The sequence below is a fragment of the Lissotriton vulgaris genome, chromosome 11 (assembly GCF_964263255.1).
Source record: "Lissotriton vulgaris chromosome 11, aLisVul1.2, whole genome shotgun sequence".
Lineage (NCBI taxonomy): Eukaryota > Metazoa > Chordata > Amphibia > Caudata > Salamandridae > Lissotriton > Lissotriton vulgaris.
This window is the reverse complement of record NC_141699.1, coordinates 148,063,134-148,082,614: the sequence shown is the minus strand read 5'-3', so window position 1 is coordinate 148,082,614 and position 19,481 is coordinate 148,063,134. Positions and strand designations below refer to the sequence as shown.

General features: G+C 46.9%; 1 protein-coding gene across 2 annotated transcripts in view; it reads left to right on the top strand.

Annotated features, from left to right (window-relative positions):
- The window catches only part of MLXIP (MLX interacting protein), a 2,166,122-nt gene that overhangs the window by 1,691,877 nt on the left and 454,764 nt on the right, over positions 1–19,481 (top strand). For both annotated transcript variants that reach the window (XM_086942977.1, XM_086942976.1), the window contains one exon: positions 2,401–2,522. In XM_086942977.1, the coding sequence (XP_086799103.1) occupies positions 2,401–2,522 (122 nt within the window). The remainder of the gene's footprint in view (positions 1–2,400; positions 2,523–19,481) is intronic.

The following is a 19,481-nucleotide window of genomic DNA, read 5'->3' as shown; positions in this document are numbered from 1 at the left end:
AGGTGAATTGTCATTTGTATTTTACTCTGTTACCACAAAGCTAACAAATCCTTTGCTGGTAAGCCTAGGGCTCACTCCACCAGAGGAAAGGCAGCTACTGCGGCCTTTCTTCATAATATACCCCTTTCGGAGATTTGTAAGGCTGTTACCTGGAAGTCAGTCCATACATTCACAAGACACTACTGCCTGAACTCTGATACCAAGGCAGATGCTCAGGTAGGGCAGGCTTCCCTTCGGAACCTCTTTGCTTAAACTTGCAGTTCAATTCTCTGTCTCTTCCACCGCATCTGTTTTATAGGGATGGGCGTGCTAGTCTATTTAAGCTCTTATGACTATACATGAAAATCCCGTACAAGAGAAGGAATACTTTCTTACCTGAAACTCCAGTTCTCTTGTAGGGGTATTTCTATGATAAGTCATAAGCAACCCTCCCTCCCTCCGGTGGAATAGACAGACGTATCCATTATACAGAATAGGCATTCACTTCTCATTGACTTCAAAAAGAACTGAAGTAACTGCCACTGGCTGTGCATTATGGGATACTGGTGGTCTGTGGAGTTTTCTTAAAGGCACAACATTTAGATTAAGACATATAATGGCAGCCTATGGGGCAAATCTGTCCCATCCTTTCATCTCTATCATGAAAAAAGGAGTCTTGTGAAGGGGAATTTTCTGTGTGTTAAACACCATAAAAAAATGCTCAAAACATAGTATACTGGCTATCTTTTTCACTTCAAGATGAAGTTGTGGCCATTGTAGCCTATTTAGTTAGGCTGTATTATTGTCTTTTCTATCTCTTAAGTGTCTTTGCAGGCCTTCCTGAAGAACGGCGAAAAGTATCCACTTAAGTAGGTATATCTAAAGCAGCGGCACGTGGGCGGGACTATTCAAGTGCTTATGACTTATCATGGAAATACCCCTACAAAAGAACAGGAGTTTCCCGTAAGGAACTATTCCTTATCCTCGAGCACTGGTAACGCTGCAAAAAAGTACAGTAATAGTGCCAGCAACAACATATTTAAAGAGCTTCTTTAAGATGGTTGGAATGCCTCAATAAATACAAATCAAAGTAGTTTAGATACAGTGGATTCAGGGGTTTGCTTGGTGAAATGTAGGGTTGCTTTCTAGAGGCATACATGAGTGAGGACAACTTTTTTATGAGGTGACATGCAGTCATAACTCATCCACATGTCATATAATGACCAACATCTTTTCTATGAGAAGATGAACACATCCTTAGAAAGTTTTTAACAAATCCATGGTAAACTAATCCCTTTAGGACTAGCATCTCCATAGAAGTTCAACAGGCAATACCGGAAATTTGGAAAGTATGGCCACCAGTTTAAGGCAACAGTAACAATAAGATCCAGAGATTTTGGAACAAGTTATTCATCCTTAAAAAGGTTAGGGTTAGGTATCGTTCCTCTGTCTCCTCCTACTCCTTTCTGACAGCTACAAAACAGCGAATTCCGTTTCAAGGATTAGGACTTTTGATACCAATTGGGTGTTGTATTTCATTGTTTATTTGAGAGTGCATGGATCATACATCAGATCAGAATCTTGTATATCATAGAAATTAGTGGAACATCATCATACTATAATTTTATGGATTTTGTTCGCTGATCTGAATTATCTAGAGTGCGCAGTGTGTGGACTGGCAGTCAATATAGTTGCCTTTGCTTGTGACCTACACGTCATACCCTCTGCACCGACGCCCTTGGCATTGGAATTTTGGGGCAAAACATGGAGCCTTCCTGACAGATAACCTTGTGAGGATGAAAGTCATGCAATGCTATGGGCAGCATAGAACCTCAGAACTGTAGCAGGATTGTGGGGGCCTACCCAAGAAGTAGAAGAATAGTGATGGAGGAGATCAGAAGATTTGCTACTATGGTCAGCACATGAAGCCATGGGAAACAGGTTGGTGTTTGGCCAGCCAGCTGGTCACCATCTTGCGAATGTGCTTTTCTATTTGTTGAGTATATGGTTTGCATTAAATATCAATATTTTGATCATTAAATAAAGACTGCACTTGCATGTGAAACCAACCCTACAGTCCCTGGAGATAATCCTTGTGGAGATAGTCCACCCTTGAATAATTCTAAAATCTCACTTCTGAAAACGATACGTGAGTTATAGTGGACTGGCCTGGTATTGCACAACCTGGAAACCAAAAGGTTGTGAACAATGTTTTAGTACCCATTTACTAATGAGTCCTTGAATCATGCGATTATGGTAACTGCATAGCACTACATGGCTCATATTTTTCATCACCACCACCAAGGAAATTTTGGTGTACTTCCATAGTTGCAGATAAGCAAATAATTATTTACCTTTGTATCTATTGAACATTCCTGATGTACACATCTGAGATTTACTAGTTCTATACTTACTTTGCAGCTGCCTTTCAGGGACAACCAGGTGCTCTGATTGTATCCCCAGCACATGTACAAAAAGATGGCATTTTAACTCAAAATATTGCCAAATCTAATGTTGCAATCGCTCCTGCTGGAACTAGAAGGGTAAGATTAGATTATTAAACATGTGATTTAAATGTTTTGTTGTAATGGTTTGAATTTCTAAAACCTACTCTTTAACAACTTTATTTGTTTGGTGGTTGGCGTGGCTTAAACGCCGAGCATGGCAGCCTTAACTTAACCTTGCTTTGTACATTTGTAGTGTGGGATTCCCCTCTTTACTATCTTAGGTGACCATGAGCGTGATCACGCGCATGTTGGTTTTACATGTACATGTGGAGCGTGATCATGCGTACTGTTTACTAACTAAATACTTATAAGGTCCCCAAAGCGAGACATATTGGCTATGCCAATGCTTGTTTACTTAACTCACAGGATGGTTTCCAGATGACGTCACATGACATAAAGAGTTGTCTGGTCACCTTACATTAGACCATCTTATTTACGTATAGAAACTCCAACAAGAACAATGCTGGATTGTCTAATAAGAATCCTAAGATATACTTTTACTACTCTTTATCAAAGGAATTCAGAGACTTCCTGTAAGGAAACCTTCAGCATCCACGTGGAAGCTTACATACTGCACTAGGAAAAAGCTAATCAGGGCATTCTGGAAAGTGTAGCTTTGGTTCACTCCAAGAGTTAACAGCCAGCTCAATGTAATTAGTACATCATGTTTACAATTAATGTGTTGTTTACATGTCTGGAATAACCCAGGAGTGGAAACACAGTGTGCGGATGCCATGGAACTAGATAGGTACATTACTCACTTCAGTTTGTACTATGGCACCAATACACTAGGCAGCTATAGTTTTTAAATTAAAGCCAGGACTGGAGCTTTGGTAATTGTATTTTGTTCGGGAATAAATAGTACCCTATGTCCTAAGGAGTGCCTGGTTGGAAGAATGTTGAGTTGTCACGTGATATATATGGGGAGTGTCTTGACGTCTTGCATGTAGACCAGAGCACTTATTCTGTCAGCGGCTGTGGTATAACATTAGGCCATGGCTATCAGTAAGGCGAACTGCAGAAACAAACAAGCATTTACAATGCAATGGTCTCGGCATTATTAAAGGTAGAGTTATTGGCATTGCTCTTGCTCATGACATTTGTTTTCATTGTTTTAATAAAAAATAAATGGTATTGTCATTTACAATGGCAATAGGTGAGCAGTAGAGAGTATTCACAGAGCCATACACACACACAGAGCTCCACACACCCACACACAGAGAGCCACCCCCCCACACACAGAGAGAGCCACCCACCCACACACAGAGAGAGCCACCCACACACACACAGAGCCAGCCACCCACACACACACAGAGCCACCCACACACACACAGAGAGCCACCCACCCACACACAGAGAGAGCCACCCACCCACCCACCCACCCACACAGAGAGCCACCCACCACACACAGAGAGAGCCACCCACATACGCACAGAGAGACACCCCCACACACACAGCCACCCACACACACACAGCCACCCACACACAGAGAGCCACCCACACACAGAGAGCCACACACACACAGAGAGCCACCCACACACAGAGAGCCACCCACCCACAGACAGAGCCACCCACACACAGAGCCACCCACACACAGAGCCATCCCCCCACACACAGAGCCACCCACACACAGAGCCACCCACCCACAGAGCCACCCACCCTCACACAGAGCCACCCACCCACACACAGAGCCACCCACACACACACAGAGCCACCCACACACACGCACAGCCACCCACACACACGCACCTAAACACCTCTAGCTAACGCAAAGCCTTTCCACTTAGCATACATTTCCACGGACAGTGCACAGCCACAAACTGTCCCATCCTGCAGTAGATCAATGATACATGCCGCATCTGAAGCACCTTTCCATTCAACATGCAGGCACGCAGAATGCAACTGGGGAATTTCAAGTGCAGCAAAGCATTGTACTGTACAGTACTAACGTATTGTGCATGTTGAGCACTAAAACATACCCATTCCAGCCATCATCTGGCTACTGTATGCACCACCAGTGCCCCCTGCTGTAGAATTCAGGAACACTGTCACCAATGAATAACATGCACTGCACTAGAGACGACCCCATAGTCACAAGTGTGCACTATTCCGCACAAGCTTTCTCGTGTCAGGTGAGCCCTGCCCCCTTACCCCCCCACATACACACATACCCGTCGTGCAGGCACCAACAGCAGCATGTCAGTGATGTGCGTGCAGAGCGCCAGAAGCAGTAAGAAAACCCTAGTGACAGGAGTGCACTGCATAAGAGACAACCTCCGTTACCAGTTCACAGCACCAGCACATCAGTGACAGGATATAAGCAGCACCCAGCTTACAGGCGTGCACTGGGCACTGCACTAGAAATAATCCCCCCTCCCCCAGTGTCAGTCGTGATGTGCACCAGAGGCAAGCCTCGAGCACGGGCACGTACTGCACGATAAAAAAAAGGGCACCCAACCCTGTTCTGCGAGCTAGGTTTTTTTTAAATGAGTTGCAGGAGTACATGCATGTTCCCTTCAACATAAAATACTGATAAAAAAATAATGGTAAGAAGACGATAGGCACCACTTGCACTGACCCGCTCATAGGAAGCAAATACCAGGGCAATTCAAAGGAGGGACGAGTAATAGCCGTAGTGCTTTAATTAACCTGCACAACATGACAAGCTCAAACACCATCCCATAAAATGATGGCACAGAGATGTCGAATTTAAACAGTCTACCCTGAAGGCCATGTAGACAGTACAAATCGTCGACACCAATTATTTTAAACCTGCGATTTGTGCGTCAGCCTGGAGCCCGTCACGGTACCGGTCTAGATTCTGCTGCCTCGCAGAACCGAACACGGTTTCTAAGGCAGATCACCTCCCGGCGGACTGGTAGATTAACCCACAAGGAGGCTGATCCAGGAAAGGGGACTGCTGCAGAGCACTCTGTGCAGCGGGTTTCGATTTCTGCAGGAGCCCGACATAGATCAAGGGCGAGTTCATATTCGGATGATTAGAAAATCTGAAACAGGACCCACCCGGCTGCCTCTGACAAGTCCTACGGCAGTATCACGCCTACCTGCAGCAGCACAATCTTCCCAGATTCAGGGTTGGCGTGAAGAAGTGAGGTCCAATTATCGGACAGAAGGGAGCACTTACACTTTCCGAGCTTGAAGTCACTTTACCCAGCCCAAAGATTAGCACAGTTTACGTTCCCCAGTTTTCAGGTCACAATATAACTGTCACAGGAACAGGCACTTGTTTATCACAATCACTCCAGTCTGGAACTCGTAGCAAATGTCCCAAGTTAACCCAGTAGATCATCCCTCCTCATAACAATAATTTGCAAAAAGTTGCATCCCTGTGACATGGAGTCATAGGGTAATCCTGCTTAATATATACTCCATAATGTGGGACCATCATAAACTACCACTTTTCAGCAGTGAAGCAACACAACAGCCAAACTAGATAAGCTACAAACATCATTCATACGTTACCATTCATGCTATTAACTAAAGTACCAGGAAATTATTTTGGTTTTGCGCAGCTGGGCGACCCTGCGTCCTGATCACAAACCGGCTACTGCTAAAAGCCACTCTGGACCACCAACCCACAGCGCTGCAGCCGTATCCAATGAACCGCCGCACAAATGAAGCAAGCTCACCCTCTCCAACATAAATCACAGGTAACAGGCCTCCGTTTGGAAAGAACTTGGGGACTTCTGCCGCCCGATCAGTTTCTGCACAGCGAGTCCTCCCTCCTAACTTTGAGACGGCTTCTCCTTCGTCACTTGCATTTCAAGGCTGCAGAGATCCGTGCAGTGAGATGCACCGTTTTCCCCTCATTTGAAGAAGTGAGGTCGCTTGCAGTTATGCAGAGTGGTTTACTCGCTGGCTTCGTGCATGTACTGTATGTGCGTGGGGGCGGGGACTGAGGGTGCTGTGTCTGCTAGGCGCCCTGCTTCAGACTGGGGTGGAGGGGTGGCATCCCTGTGTCTGCCGATTGCACAGCTAACTTATCCCCACCATCCTCAGACTGCGGTCCACCCGATCACTGCCGGAGCACAGAGACACAAAAAAACGGGATCACGGACAGGGGAGCACAGAGGCACAAAAACGGGATCACGGACAGGGGGGGCACAGAGGCACAAAAACGGGATCACGGACAAGGGAGCACAGAGGCAGAACAACGGGAACACGGACGGGGGGGGGCACAGAGGCACAAAGGGGCACAATCATAAGAAATAAGAAAACTTACCTGGAGTGGCAGCGAGGCTGTTCCGGGCAACTACAAAAAAGAAATGGCGGCCGCAAACATCCAAAAATTTCGGAATCTGGCCGAGTTTTGGAGTTCTGAGTGACTGATGACGTCACAGGTGGAAAGAACGCAAAAAACACGCCCCGAATCCGAAAGAGACGGGGCTTGATTGGAGTGATGCCCCTCTCCTCCAATGGCTGGCCTCCGTTTAGGAAGCCCGCCAATGAAGGAGAGATGGAGGAGAGAGGCGGGTTCAAGCCCCGTCTAAAAAACATTAAATCTCCGACCAAAGACTGCGCAAGCGCAGCCTTTAGGTCCTCGACCTAAAAACACTAATCACCAAAACAGAGACTGGGCCAGTGCAATAAAAGTTGGCTCCCCGAAGAGATACTAATCCCTCAGACATCCTCATAAAGAATAGGAGTTTGTGGAAGAATACAGTGATACACAGTTTTCTCATCGGGCGAGATGAACTGAACCTCAAGAAAATAAAGCCAGCAAGAAAGAATCAGTTATCAAGCCAATGGCAAGCGACGGGCAGAATGCATTCCCAGGTCACCTTACTGAAACTTCTTGAGATGTCTTTCGCTTAACACATAGCTGCACTGTGCTGAGAACTATAAAAAAAAACATTATGGCGGCATCATAGTGCTTTTTTTTCCTTTTCAGACATGCAGCACAGAAGTTGTGCTGCTGTACAACATGGATAAAAAAAATGGCAACGCTTACAGATCTCGCAAAGATGAGACCTTTTAGTTTTGCGAATGCTTGTAAGCGATTTACCAGGCTGATTTAAAACGCACAAGCTCTTTGAGTCCAATGGGCTTTGCGCGCCTGTCTGCATTCCACTATCAGTCCTTCCAAAAGGCTTAATTTTCTAAATTATTATTCCTCCCTGAGCACTTTAGGGCAGATACACTTCAATAACCATCATATGGTAATAAGTTCCTATATAGATTTATATGTTTAGCATATAGGTGCAGTCATGTATACACTATGTATACTACTACAATCAATCCTTGTAATTAAAAAATCATAATAAGCACGATCCAGTATTAAATTCGTTTTAGTAGATCATATTTCCAAAGTAAGACCAAATCCAACAGAAGTTCTGAACGCGGAAAAAATGTGACAATGCCTAAGGAGCCGAACTTGTCTAACATGATCAAATATACGTGACGGACATTTACAAAAAGAATTGTGAAAGTGTTTATGAGACGAACTCGTCTAATGTGATTTACAGATTACATGTATGTGAATTGGATATTTAAAGGATTATATATTTGGAAATCAGGACAACGTGAGAATTAAGAGGATTGGATGTACCATGAACTTGAGATAAGTGATGTCAGGAATTACATTGATGACTGATTTTTAAGCCCTGATGAAGTTACCTAGGCACTGACCTGTGCCCAACGAAACACGTGTTGGCTGCGCTTTTGGATTATTTGTCTACTGCTTTGAAATTTGTATATTTACTACTGAAGAAATACCTTTTGGATCTGACTGGACATATTTTGGAGGACTTGATTACAATTTTCGAACTTTATTTCATACTTGGGAGAAGAACTTCTTTTGGATTTGGTCTTACTTTGGAATTATGATCTACTAAAACGAATGTAATACTGGATCGTGTTTATTATGATTTTTTAATTACAAGGATTGATTATAGTATTGTACATAGTGTATACATGACTGTACCTATATGCTAAACATATAGATCTACATAAGAACTTATTACCAAATGATGGTTATTGAAGTGTATCTGCCCTAAAGTGCTCAGGGAGGAATAATAATTTTGTTTGTTTGGTGCCCACGCAGTGGGTATTGTGGGGTTGTATGGTAAAAAACCTTTCTTCTCTTTGCAGCACTGTTTTTATGAATAAGTGTTTATCAACTGTGCCTAATTGAGAGTAGTGCGCCCAAGTCTAAACCTGGTTACCAGAATTGTTTGTCTAGCTTCCAAAAGGCTTCTTACTTAATTGAGTTTAATGCAGGGCTTTTCCAGCGTCCAGTCAGCCAAGTCTCTCCACAGTTAATTCCAGCAAGACTTTCCGAGGCTTGAGATATATACATTAAAGAAGTAAAAAGGCAACTTGAAAAAGTAGCACAAAAACGCTTTTTTTTTAAAACAAAATGTTAATTGCGAAACAGGTTAGGGGAGGGGTTTAAAGAACAGGAGGGCCGGTAGAAAAATTCAGATGAAACAGTGGAGTATGGAGATCGGGGCTGATGAGGGTATCGGAGAACCACCGGGGTGAGAGAGAGGGCAGTAGGTGGCGTTTCCGTAGACCCCAGGGTTTGATGCAGCAACACAGTGTTGGGCCGTAGGTGGATGCCTTCACTTTTCAAAGCCTAGTGTCTTTTGGAGGTATCCTACAGAGTGGCAGGGTCAGAGCAGCGGTTAGGAGATTGTGATCACTAAATTCTAAATTTATAAATGTGCCATAAACAGTGCATCTTGGAGCTTATGGCAAATAAAGATGTAATCAATAATGGATGCATTATAGCCACCCTGAAACGTGGGCGGCATCAGGTCACCTGTGCCAGCCACATCCCATACATTATGCAAGTTAGCCGTTGCCAGGAAAGCCCCTAGCTTCCTCCCTCTCTGATCAGACCCTCCACAGACTCGTGGCCCCTCAGCTTAGCCCAGATTTAGAAGTTTTACGTTAAAATCTCTTGCCAGACACAACTGCAATTGGCAGTTCTTACGTGATGTATTCTCCAACATGGTGTTAATAAACTCACAAAGAAGGGGAAACTTCAAGTTAGAGGTGCTTACAAAGTCGTTGTTATAAAAATGTATGAAATGTAAAGTCGCAGCCCCCTCAAATGACCGCTTGAAAATCAGAGCTAAAAGTATCTATTGCCTCTGAAGGCCACCTAGCGACAGCTTAATCCAGACGCTTTACGCACCAGGCAGGCAACCCAGGCGGGATGGGGAAGCAGCTACACTCAAACATTGGAACCCATGTATTTTAACAACTTTGGGTGAGCCCATGTTATGTAGTAAAAATCTGTTTCATCATGCCAACCCAGCAAAAGGTTTTAATAGATAGAGTACATTTTTCCTATCTTCTTCTGGATAAGGTAAGTCCCATGCAAAAATCAGAGTTATATGAAGTTAAACTGCACATTCCTAGATACTTTGGGTGATTACCTCTTTATTTCCCTGCTTATGTCAATTGTCCTAATGCCCTGGAACTCCACCAAAAAAGACTTCAGACACACCAGCAGGGATCTGAAGAACTGTGTCACAGTCTTCCTCTCTAACTCCAGTGAAAGCTGCTTGCTCACTGTGGGTGCATAGGTGTTGCTCGATCTTCCTCGCCCTAGGTCTGTCTAATGTCAGCAATTATCTTTCTATATGTAAAGAATTGGTCTGTTACTAGGCAGTTTCCACTAACAGTTCCTAAAAGGATCCCAAAGTCTCTGATTCCAGACTCCTTAAGTAACTAAATTTCCAGGCAGGGGGCGGAGCCCAATGGCGATGGAGTAGGACACAGCTGAGCTGAGCTCCTCAACCGCTAGACGCCTAATCTCCATATTGCACGCCTGACCCTCCGTCTGAGGGCCCCCTAAGCAGTGAGACTACGTGGGACCCTGGCTGCAGCGGAAGGTGAGGCCGTGGAGCTGCTGCGAGGATGGTGTCTTTTAGGAAGCGTCAACTAATACAAAGCAGCCTCGATCTAGAGGCTGACCCTCTGCGCACAGCTTATAAAGAAACAAGCAGGTTTCTCATCCGCTGAAATGGTTAAATCAAAGAGTTCAACAGAAGTTCTTCAGTTCAAGCTTTAATGATCATTCACATCATGATCAAGTCTCTTCAAATTTCCAATTTAATTCAGTGTATTTTCCTCAATACATCGTTCACCAAAACATAATTTCCCAATGCATTTCGGGCATTAAATAAGCCCTTCGTCAGGGGATAGTTCTGTAAGTAAAGCAAGGTACTCATCAAGGGAACGTCTCAGCTGAGACTCAATATTAACAAATAAAGGTGTCAAGGAATCCATGCGAAGCATGCTGTTCTGTGATCAAATGGTATGGAACCAGTGTCTAGTCAAAGTTCCACAAACTCTTGTCATCGGGTTGGGTAAATAATGTGCAGAAAAACGGGCATGCAGGCTGCATCATAGTATCATGATTGTGAAAGTTGTGAACAAACAGATGCGTGATACTTAACAGTGCCAAGCTTATAAAAAGATTAACTTGATTACATTGGGAGAACTAGGCTGAGCGCGTCCTGTTCCCAGTTATTTGTCTTTTAGGAAGCGGCAACTACAGTTGCGTGGCTGTAGGAAAGATGTTAGTGGCATCTGAAGGGCTGAGCTGCGGGAGAAGCGATGGGGAGGCCTCAGATGCAACTGGCTCTAAGAGAGTGGAGTTGGGTGCTTTGTGCTCTTCCCACTCGCTGCCGGAGGAGAGACAAAAGGCGCATGGATGGAGGCGGCCGATGGGACTACTTGCCTGTTGAGCGCGAGCTAGCCATGAGCTTAAATCACCGCTGCCTGACCGAGACCCTGGGCCGGCTGATTGTGAGGGCGGTGGCAGCTGGGAGGCACTAGGCACCCAGCAATGTTGTCTGTACGGCGTGCCCACAACCGCCACTGCCTGTGAGAAAGGACCCGTGAGGCTGGGGGTTGGGGCATCGCTGTGGAGAACAGCTAGCCCGGAGAGCTGTGTGCCTGATTCCCATGGCCTCAGAGAATGAAAGTGAGGTGGACGCAGCCCAAGCAATGAAGGCAACTAAGACTGCCAAAACCCAGCTTGGCATTCCATAATCCCTCCCTTAACCTCTTGTTTGGGGATGACGGCCCTCAGGAGCTCCTTTTCGGTGTTCAGGCCAATGGGGGATACATCCGTTATGCACTGTAGAATGTCCACCAATGCAACTGCTGCCTCTGCCCCATAACATTTTTGTTAATACTGAGTGAACACCCTGTATATCTCCAATATGTTGGGCAGAGAAGTTTTCAAGGGAGAGAGAAGAGAGATAAAAAGAATACACCCTCATGAGGTGCTTTCTAGATAAGAACACGTTTTAAAAAAAAGAGGCAAGTGGTGCGCGCGCGGCTTAAATGCAAGCAGAGGTGACGAGAAGGGCAGGGGATCAGGGAGGGGGAAGTGCAAACAAAGGAGCCTTATTAAAGCTGACGAGAAGGGAGGGGGAGAAGGGAGGGGGGAGTGCGTGCAAAGGAGCCATTAGAAAAACCCTGATGGCAGCTGTGCGCGCTCTCATGATCGCAGGCATTAGGCCAGCAAAACCCTGTGGGTAGCACTTTGAAAACCCACTTACTGTAGTCGGAAAAAAGGAGGCAAGTGGTGCGCGCGTGACGTTAATGCAAGCAGAGGTGACAAGAAGGGCGGGGGGATAAGGGAGGGGTATGTGCAAACAAAGGTGCCTGATTAAAGCTGACGAGAAAGGATGGGCAGAAGGGAGGGGGAGTACGAGCAAAGAAGCCATTAGAAAAAACCCAGATGGCAGCTGTGCACGTGCACGATCTCGTGAACGCAGGCATTAGGCCAGAAAAACCCTGTGGGTAGCACTTTGAAAACCCACTTACTATAGTCGTGCAATCAGCGCATACGCTGCTATAGGCTCGACCTCAAGCTTTACCAATGTTGATGGAGGAATTTCTACTGATGTAACACGTGACAGTGTCTCTACAGAGTTTCCTAATGATTCTACTTCTGTTGCACCTGATACCAGCGTGCAGATTCATTCCAAATCTGCACAAAATGTTTCAATGCCAGTCAGGTTTAAAGATTTTTATGTACATAAATTGTATCCTTATTTTTCATTATAAAAGGGAAGATGATGTAGCATGTGATTCCTCCCTTTATAATTGTAGGTGATCACGAGTGTGATCACACGCATGTTGGTTTTACATGTACATGTGGAGTGTGATCACAACAGTGATTACGCGAACTGTTTACTTTTGTTTCTTAGTGATTGTATTAAGTTCATGGGCTGTAGGAGGCTGGGTTAGTATATGGTGCTCACTTATGTAAGTGTAGCAGCCTACACTAATCCAGACAACCCTTATGGTGATTTTAATGGTCTTAGACAACCATAGAAATCTCTCTAAGTGGTAGCTGTGGAGAGCAGCCTTCAGGCTTAGTCCAGAAGTAGTGTAAAGCAGCTTGTTTTACCAGTACTAATCATACAGTGTAGGTTGTGTAAAAGTACCACACAGTGTAGTTATAGAAATATGTATTTATTATAAACACTCACTAACACATTGCAATATTTCCTTCCCGGAGATATAATTACAATACACACAATACTTTAGTAATAGAACACGTAAGTAGCACAAATACACAGTGGTCTACAGGGGAGACCAAATCATATACTAATAAAATGGAATGTGAACCACGATCTGTCGAGACTGGACCCAGAAGACATAGAAGAGCTGGGGACCCAAGGAACCACCCCAGATAAGTACTCAGGAACCCCACGGAGGCTGTGTGCAGAGTGGGAACATGACAGCGTGCACAATACAAGTCAGTGGATAAGTCCCGGTTGCAGTTTTTCAGAAGAACCCTTCCCAGAGGACCCTGAAGAAACCCTGTGGAGATGGAAGGTTGGAGAGCCACTCCACCCGCGCATACCCTAGGAACCAGGATACCTACACCAGGGTCGCCAGGTGCATACGTGCGAAGTGACGTTGGAAACCGCTGTAGACCACAATGGAGGAGTTCAGCGAAGTTGCCGCTGGTGAAGAAGGTGAAAGAGTCCGGCGGAACCCAAAGGTGGATTCAAGAAGAGAGGTACCTGCAAGTAGAGGCGACAGGGTCTATGCCACTCAGGAGTGACCAGGAGGCACGGAAGACGAATTCCCACTGATGTCTGAGATGCAGGAGAATTGACTGTGCACTTGAAGCTGCAGCTGTGCAGACCAGTCAATGCTGTGAAAGACCAGGAGCCGTTTACGAGCTGTCCCACATTGGATGTCTAGAGCTAAGGGGTTGGTGTCCGTCAGGAGAACCAACAAGCTTTGGCAATGGCAACAAATGTAGTATGCAAAAAAGATGCGGTTGATGGGACCAGCAAGGTCTAAATGACTCACTACGAGCAGGTAAGTCAGAGCAGGGCCCGAGCAAGCAGGGGAGCCCACTGAAGCTAAAGAAGATTCGCAACAGGACCCACAGGCTGAAAGCACAGGAATCACAAGAGGACCTAAAGCAGCTCACCAAAAGATGAAGCCCCACGGTGCTGAGAATACGGTGCAGGCGAAGATCTAGGTTGTAATAGATGCTTGAGGCTAGAACATCTTGCAGCCCGAAGTTCTCTGGTGAAGAGAGTAAACAAGCCTTGGCAGCGGCAAGCTGGCTCGGTACACAGGGGTACTGCTCTAGCGGTTCTGACAAGGGATACTGGCTTCAAACTTACTGTGAAGACAGTGCAGGCCTCGAGGGAGTTGCAGAACCACCACCTGTGTTGTTGAACCTTTCAGAGTCCGTAGGAGCTCGGGAACAGCAGACCGGTCAGCTTTGTTGCGGTTCCTGCAGATGCAGGCAAGTGACTCCTTCCATTCAAGGAAGAGTCCTTCGAGTGTCTTGGATGTCCACAGTCCTGTAGAAAAACCTGTATGGAACACAGGCACAGACGTCACAGAAGCCTGGCAGGATGACCAGACCAGGAGGAGGCTTCCCAGTTACAGTCTCGGTTCACAAAGCAAAGTCCAGCATGCCCAGATGGTTGAAGTTAAAGTGGTTTTGGATCTGAATCTTGTCTCCAGCCTCAAACAGGAAGGTCCCCCCACCCGCGACCAGGAGCTGAAAAGAAGATCCTACCCTAAAAAAGCACCCCTTCACCCAACTCCCCACGGCCTTGGGTGGCCAAACCAATGGTGCCTAACCAACCCCCAAGATCCCAACTTACCTCTCCAAGTGGAGGTCGCAACCAGAAGACGTTCGTCCCCGAGCCTTCAGTGCTTTTGCCAACCGAAGACCCCCATTGAAAGCTACAGGGTTTCCGACGCCAAAACAGCACTCTGCACCCGGCTGCCCCATTGCCGCTTAGGGTGCAACTTTTATGTTGGCCTAAACCCCCATTTGCCCTGAGCTTAAGTCCAGGAGCTTTGCTCCCACAACCCAGTGGCCTGCTGGTCAGCAGCCACCAACCTGAGGCCCCCTATCCCCCATTGGATAACATTGGGCCTCAGAACTCTGCACCCGGCCGCCCTAGTGCCTCTGAGGGTGTAACAAGAGGGCATCCTTGACCCTGGGGGACCCTTGAGTCTAACGCCAGAATACCAACTTGCACAATCGAATACTTACCTTTGAACCGATAACCCTAACTTCCTCTTTAGGATAGCATTGACTGTTTTTCAGTGAAAGGCTTCTAAGTGTGGAGTTGGAAAACCTAAAGAAATTATTTAAAATTGTATTAACTAAACATAACGATTTTACTTACCTGTTTACAGGAAATGTCCCAGTGTGGTATCCAGGTATACTACACTGTGTAAGAAAAGTAGTCTCAAAAGTAACTTTTTTTTTGTAAAACATTTTTATTGTCATTTAAAATGGTTACATATATCACATCTATCATTGCCGATGGTATTGGCGTACAAGTGATATCGAACAGGTGTATCATACACTGACATAGGATCGTAAAAAGTCAAGGTTGTAGATCCCCCCGCTCAGTCAATTGATAGGTACTGGCCCTTAGCGGCCGAAATCAGGATACATTTAACATTCATGCAGGGTAATCTTTGTGCCGCGTTTGGGATGTGAGGTGTAGTTTCTCCCCTCACATGTATTCTCGTAGGGGTTATGTAAAGTCAGCCATATTCTAACCTTGAACAAACTTGGGGTATAGAACTGGGATGCGCTGTGTCTTATATTGCGACCGTGTGTAGTGGATCACCCGCGTGTTGCACTGTTACGAGATGTCGCGTTGGAGTTGTGCAGGTGCGGGAAGGGGGAAGGGGAATTGTTAGTTGTCTGTATGGGGTGTGGTGATGGGTCGTTGGCGGCCATTGGACGTGGCCCATCAGGTGTCTGGGCCCTTTGCATGTCCCCCTGGGCATCCACATGGACTATAGGAGCTCTGGGAGAACCGTCCACACGTGCTCCCGCCACTGTTACATTTCTTGTGTAAAGGAGTGGAGCAGCATGGCACAGGGCATGGAGATTGGATGTTTGCGAGTTCCCTGAGCTTCCTCCTCTCCGAGTATTCCCTCTTCCACTGCGCCCCATTTCTTGACCGCGCCCACCCAGGCCGCCGGAAGGGGGGGGGGGCAGGGAGGTGGGGGGGGTCTTCTGGTGCCTTCCAATGCATAGTAATGCATTGGAAGGCACCAGAGCACTAAAGAGGCAAAGCGCCATTCTACTTTCATGTGCTTGTGACGCTTACAGATACCAAGGGTGCTAGCTTCCCATGTGTAGAGGTCCCAAAGTCCTGTGACCGTACTGAGGGTGTATCGATTGTGTGCCAGGAGCTGTAGAGTGATGGACAGTCCCATAGCATGTGCAAAAATGAGACAGTGGGCTCCAGGCATCTAGGGCAGGCGAAGGAGCTTCCGGGGAAATACTTCTGGAGTTTTTCGGGAGTGAGGTAGGCCCGATGTAGGATGTGCAACTGTATGTTTTTAAAACGGTAGTTGAGGGATACCTTCTTGGTATATTCAAGTGCCTTAGTCCATTCTCTGTCATGTAATGGCCGCGAAAGTCGGTTTCCCATTTATCCCTGAGGGCCGCAAGAGTGGGTTGTTTAAGGGTCCGCATGGCTTTGTACATCCAGGTGACTAGGTGTCGCCCCGGGCCCATCTGTAGAATTGCGTGAATGACCGGGTGTGTAGGGGGTTCGGTATCAATTGTGTGCCATTGTTTGGCATCATCTAGGATCTGCCTGTGCAACAGGAACTGACCCCGAGGGAGGTCGAAGTCTTTCATGAGTGTCTCAAATGTCTGCAGTTGTCTGTAAAATATAGTGTCCCTGAGTCTGTCAGGGTGTGTTCGTTCCATATGTGTAGCATTCTTTCCGTGTAGTGCGTGCAGCCTTTGGGGAGCCCTACCAGTGGCAGGAGAGGGGAGTATGGGGGTGCCGCTGTCTTCACCTAGAGTGGCTTGGTCGGGTTTGGCTCAGCCCCTGGCAGCAGCATGCGATGAATGGTTGGGGTTTGAAGCTGTCCAGCCGTAGTGGTCAGTTCCCTTCTGTGCTCGGCCCCCTGTCCAACGGGACACCCATTGTAACTGGGCGGCCAGGAAGTAAGCCTCAAAGGATGGGGCAGCTAGCCCTCCTTGGTCGAGAGGCAGCTGCAATTTTGCACGGGTGATGCGCCTACGACCGGAGCTCCAGATGAGGGTCCCCAGGGTGTCGAGTTTGCTGAAAAATGAGCTGGGGGGAACCACCGGGAGGTTGGAGAAGAGATATAGGAATCGAGAAACGAGGATCATTTTTGCAACCACTATCTTCCCCGTGACTGCCATTGAGAGATCTTTCCAAAAGTGTATGGAGGATCTAATGCCAGCCATCAGTCTGTGGTAGTTGCCCTCGTAGATGTCCTGCGGTGTATGATATAGCCGAACTCCTAGGTATCGTACTGCCTGGGGTCTCCATGAGAGGTCAACGTTCCCCATTCTCAGCCGGCACTGGGGCATGGCCTGCACCAGGGGATATATGGTGGATTTGGACCAGTTGACTCTGAGCCACGCCAATTCTTCAAAATCTTGTAGGATGCGCAGTATTGGGGAGAGGTCTGCTGCAATATCCCGGACGTAAATAAGTACGTCGTCGGCGTACAGTGACACAGCATGGGTGGAGTTGGCTATAGGGATTCCCCACTCCTTGCCTGCGGCCCGAAGGTGGATTGCCAGATGCTCCATTGCCATGGCGAAAAGTAGGGGGGAGAGTGGGCATCCCTGCCGGGTGCCCCGGCGGACTGGGAAAGAGGCAGAGATGAGGGGGCCTAGTCTCGCTCTGGATGCAGGCGAGGAGTAGATGAGCTTAGTGTAAGCCTGGAGGCGGGGTCCTATTCCCATGTGTTGTAGGACCTGAAATAAGAACGCCCATGAGAGGGTATCAAAGGCTTTTTCCAGGTCCAAGACCAGACATGCCGCTAAGGGGAAGCGGTCACGGATCTGGTCCTGCACGTGGAACAGCCGACGGATATTGTAAGAGGTATTTCTTCCCAGCACAAATCCATTTTGATCCGGATGAATCAGATGTGGAAGGACAGTGGCGTATCTATCCCCCATGATTTTCCCGTAGATCTTGTAGTCCACCGGTAATAGGGCTATGGGCCAATAAGTGCCCAGTCGGTGAGGATCCCTATCCGGTTTAAGAAGGGACACTATAACTGATTGGCACATGGATTGGGGCAAGGCGCCCCCGTCAATGGCCACTCGGAACTGAATCTGTAGTTGAGGGACCAATTGGGATGCGAAAGTGCCGTAAAATTTTAGCAGAAGGCCGTCTAAACCGGGGTCCTTGCGGGTGGCTAACGCTTTCATGGCATGTCTGATTTCAGTGTCTCGGATGGGTTTGTAGAGGTATCTGGGTAGTTGGTGTCGAGTCAGGAATTGCGAAAGAGTTTCTACAGGCATCGGGGCAGAGCTAGCTTAGAGTAATGTGTAGTGTTCTTGAAAGGCCTGCAGAATTGAGTCCTGCGAGTGTAGTAGAGTCTCTTGAGCGCTGCAGATGGGCGTGATCGGCGGGAGGGTCGAATCTTGTTTGACGAGCCACGCTATCAACGTGCCCGCCCTGTCACCCTCTTTGTGAGCACGGGCTGCATGTGCCACGAAGTTATACCGGCGCAGGCTTGCTAACGCCTCCTCATATGCTGTTTTGGCGTCATCAATTTGGGCCGGCGTGGCTTTGTCTGGGTCTGTCTCTTTTGTAAGGGCGGCCAGTGTTCTGCGTTTTTGATGTCTCGCTCCAACACCTGGCGGACTCCTGTGATGTGACTAATACACGTGCCCCGTTTACTGACTTTAAAGGTGTCCCACTCTTTTGCACGTGTGGTGGCTGTGTCAGTGTTCTCTTGGAAGTAGTAGTGTATATGGTCCTCCTGAGTTTGTTTGAACACCGGATCGTCAAGACAGCCCCGGGGGAGTCGACATGTAGGAACAGGGGGGTGTGGTGTGCGCCATCGGATCGTGAGCTTGTGAGCGTCGTTGTCTGATATAGTTCTGCCTAGGTAGTCCGTGTGGGAAATCATAGGCAGGATAGCAGGGGATCAAAGGAAATAGTCCAGGCGCACCCTGCGGTCGTGGGGCACTGAGTGGACCAGTGTTGCGCCCATGTTGTGAATCGTTTTGCTTGTGCTGCAATGGGGGATGCCGGGTGGGAGGAGTGGATCTATCCAGTGTTATGCTTTGAACGCAGTTGTAGTCCCCTCCTAGGACCAAAATAAGGAAGATTCCCTTGGAAAAGAGCTAAGCAAAGATTGTGATACCAACCTTACAATGTCACAAGTACATACAACAGAAACAAGGAAATAATTAAAATTGCATTTATTTATGAAAAACTTAAAAACACAATGGAGGGTTTAGCTGATCTAGATCCCTAGTCTTAAAACACAATTAAAATATTTTTTGACAAAGAATACATACAATTGCGACCTGCACAATTGAAAAGACAGAACAAGTACAACATTAATTTGTTGAATACAATTCGTATATTCTGGCTCCGTTGTAGAGACACCGGTATTGTATTGCTATTGCATCAGCATATCAATTTTGTTGTTGAAGGCTTGAATTATACCAATGAATGCGTCAACGCGTTTCGGTGGGTTCAC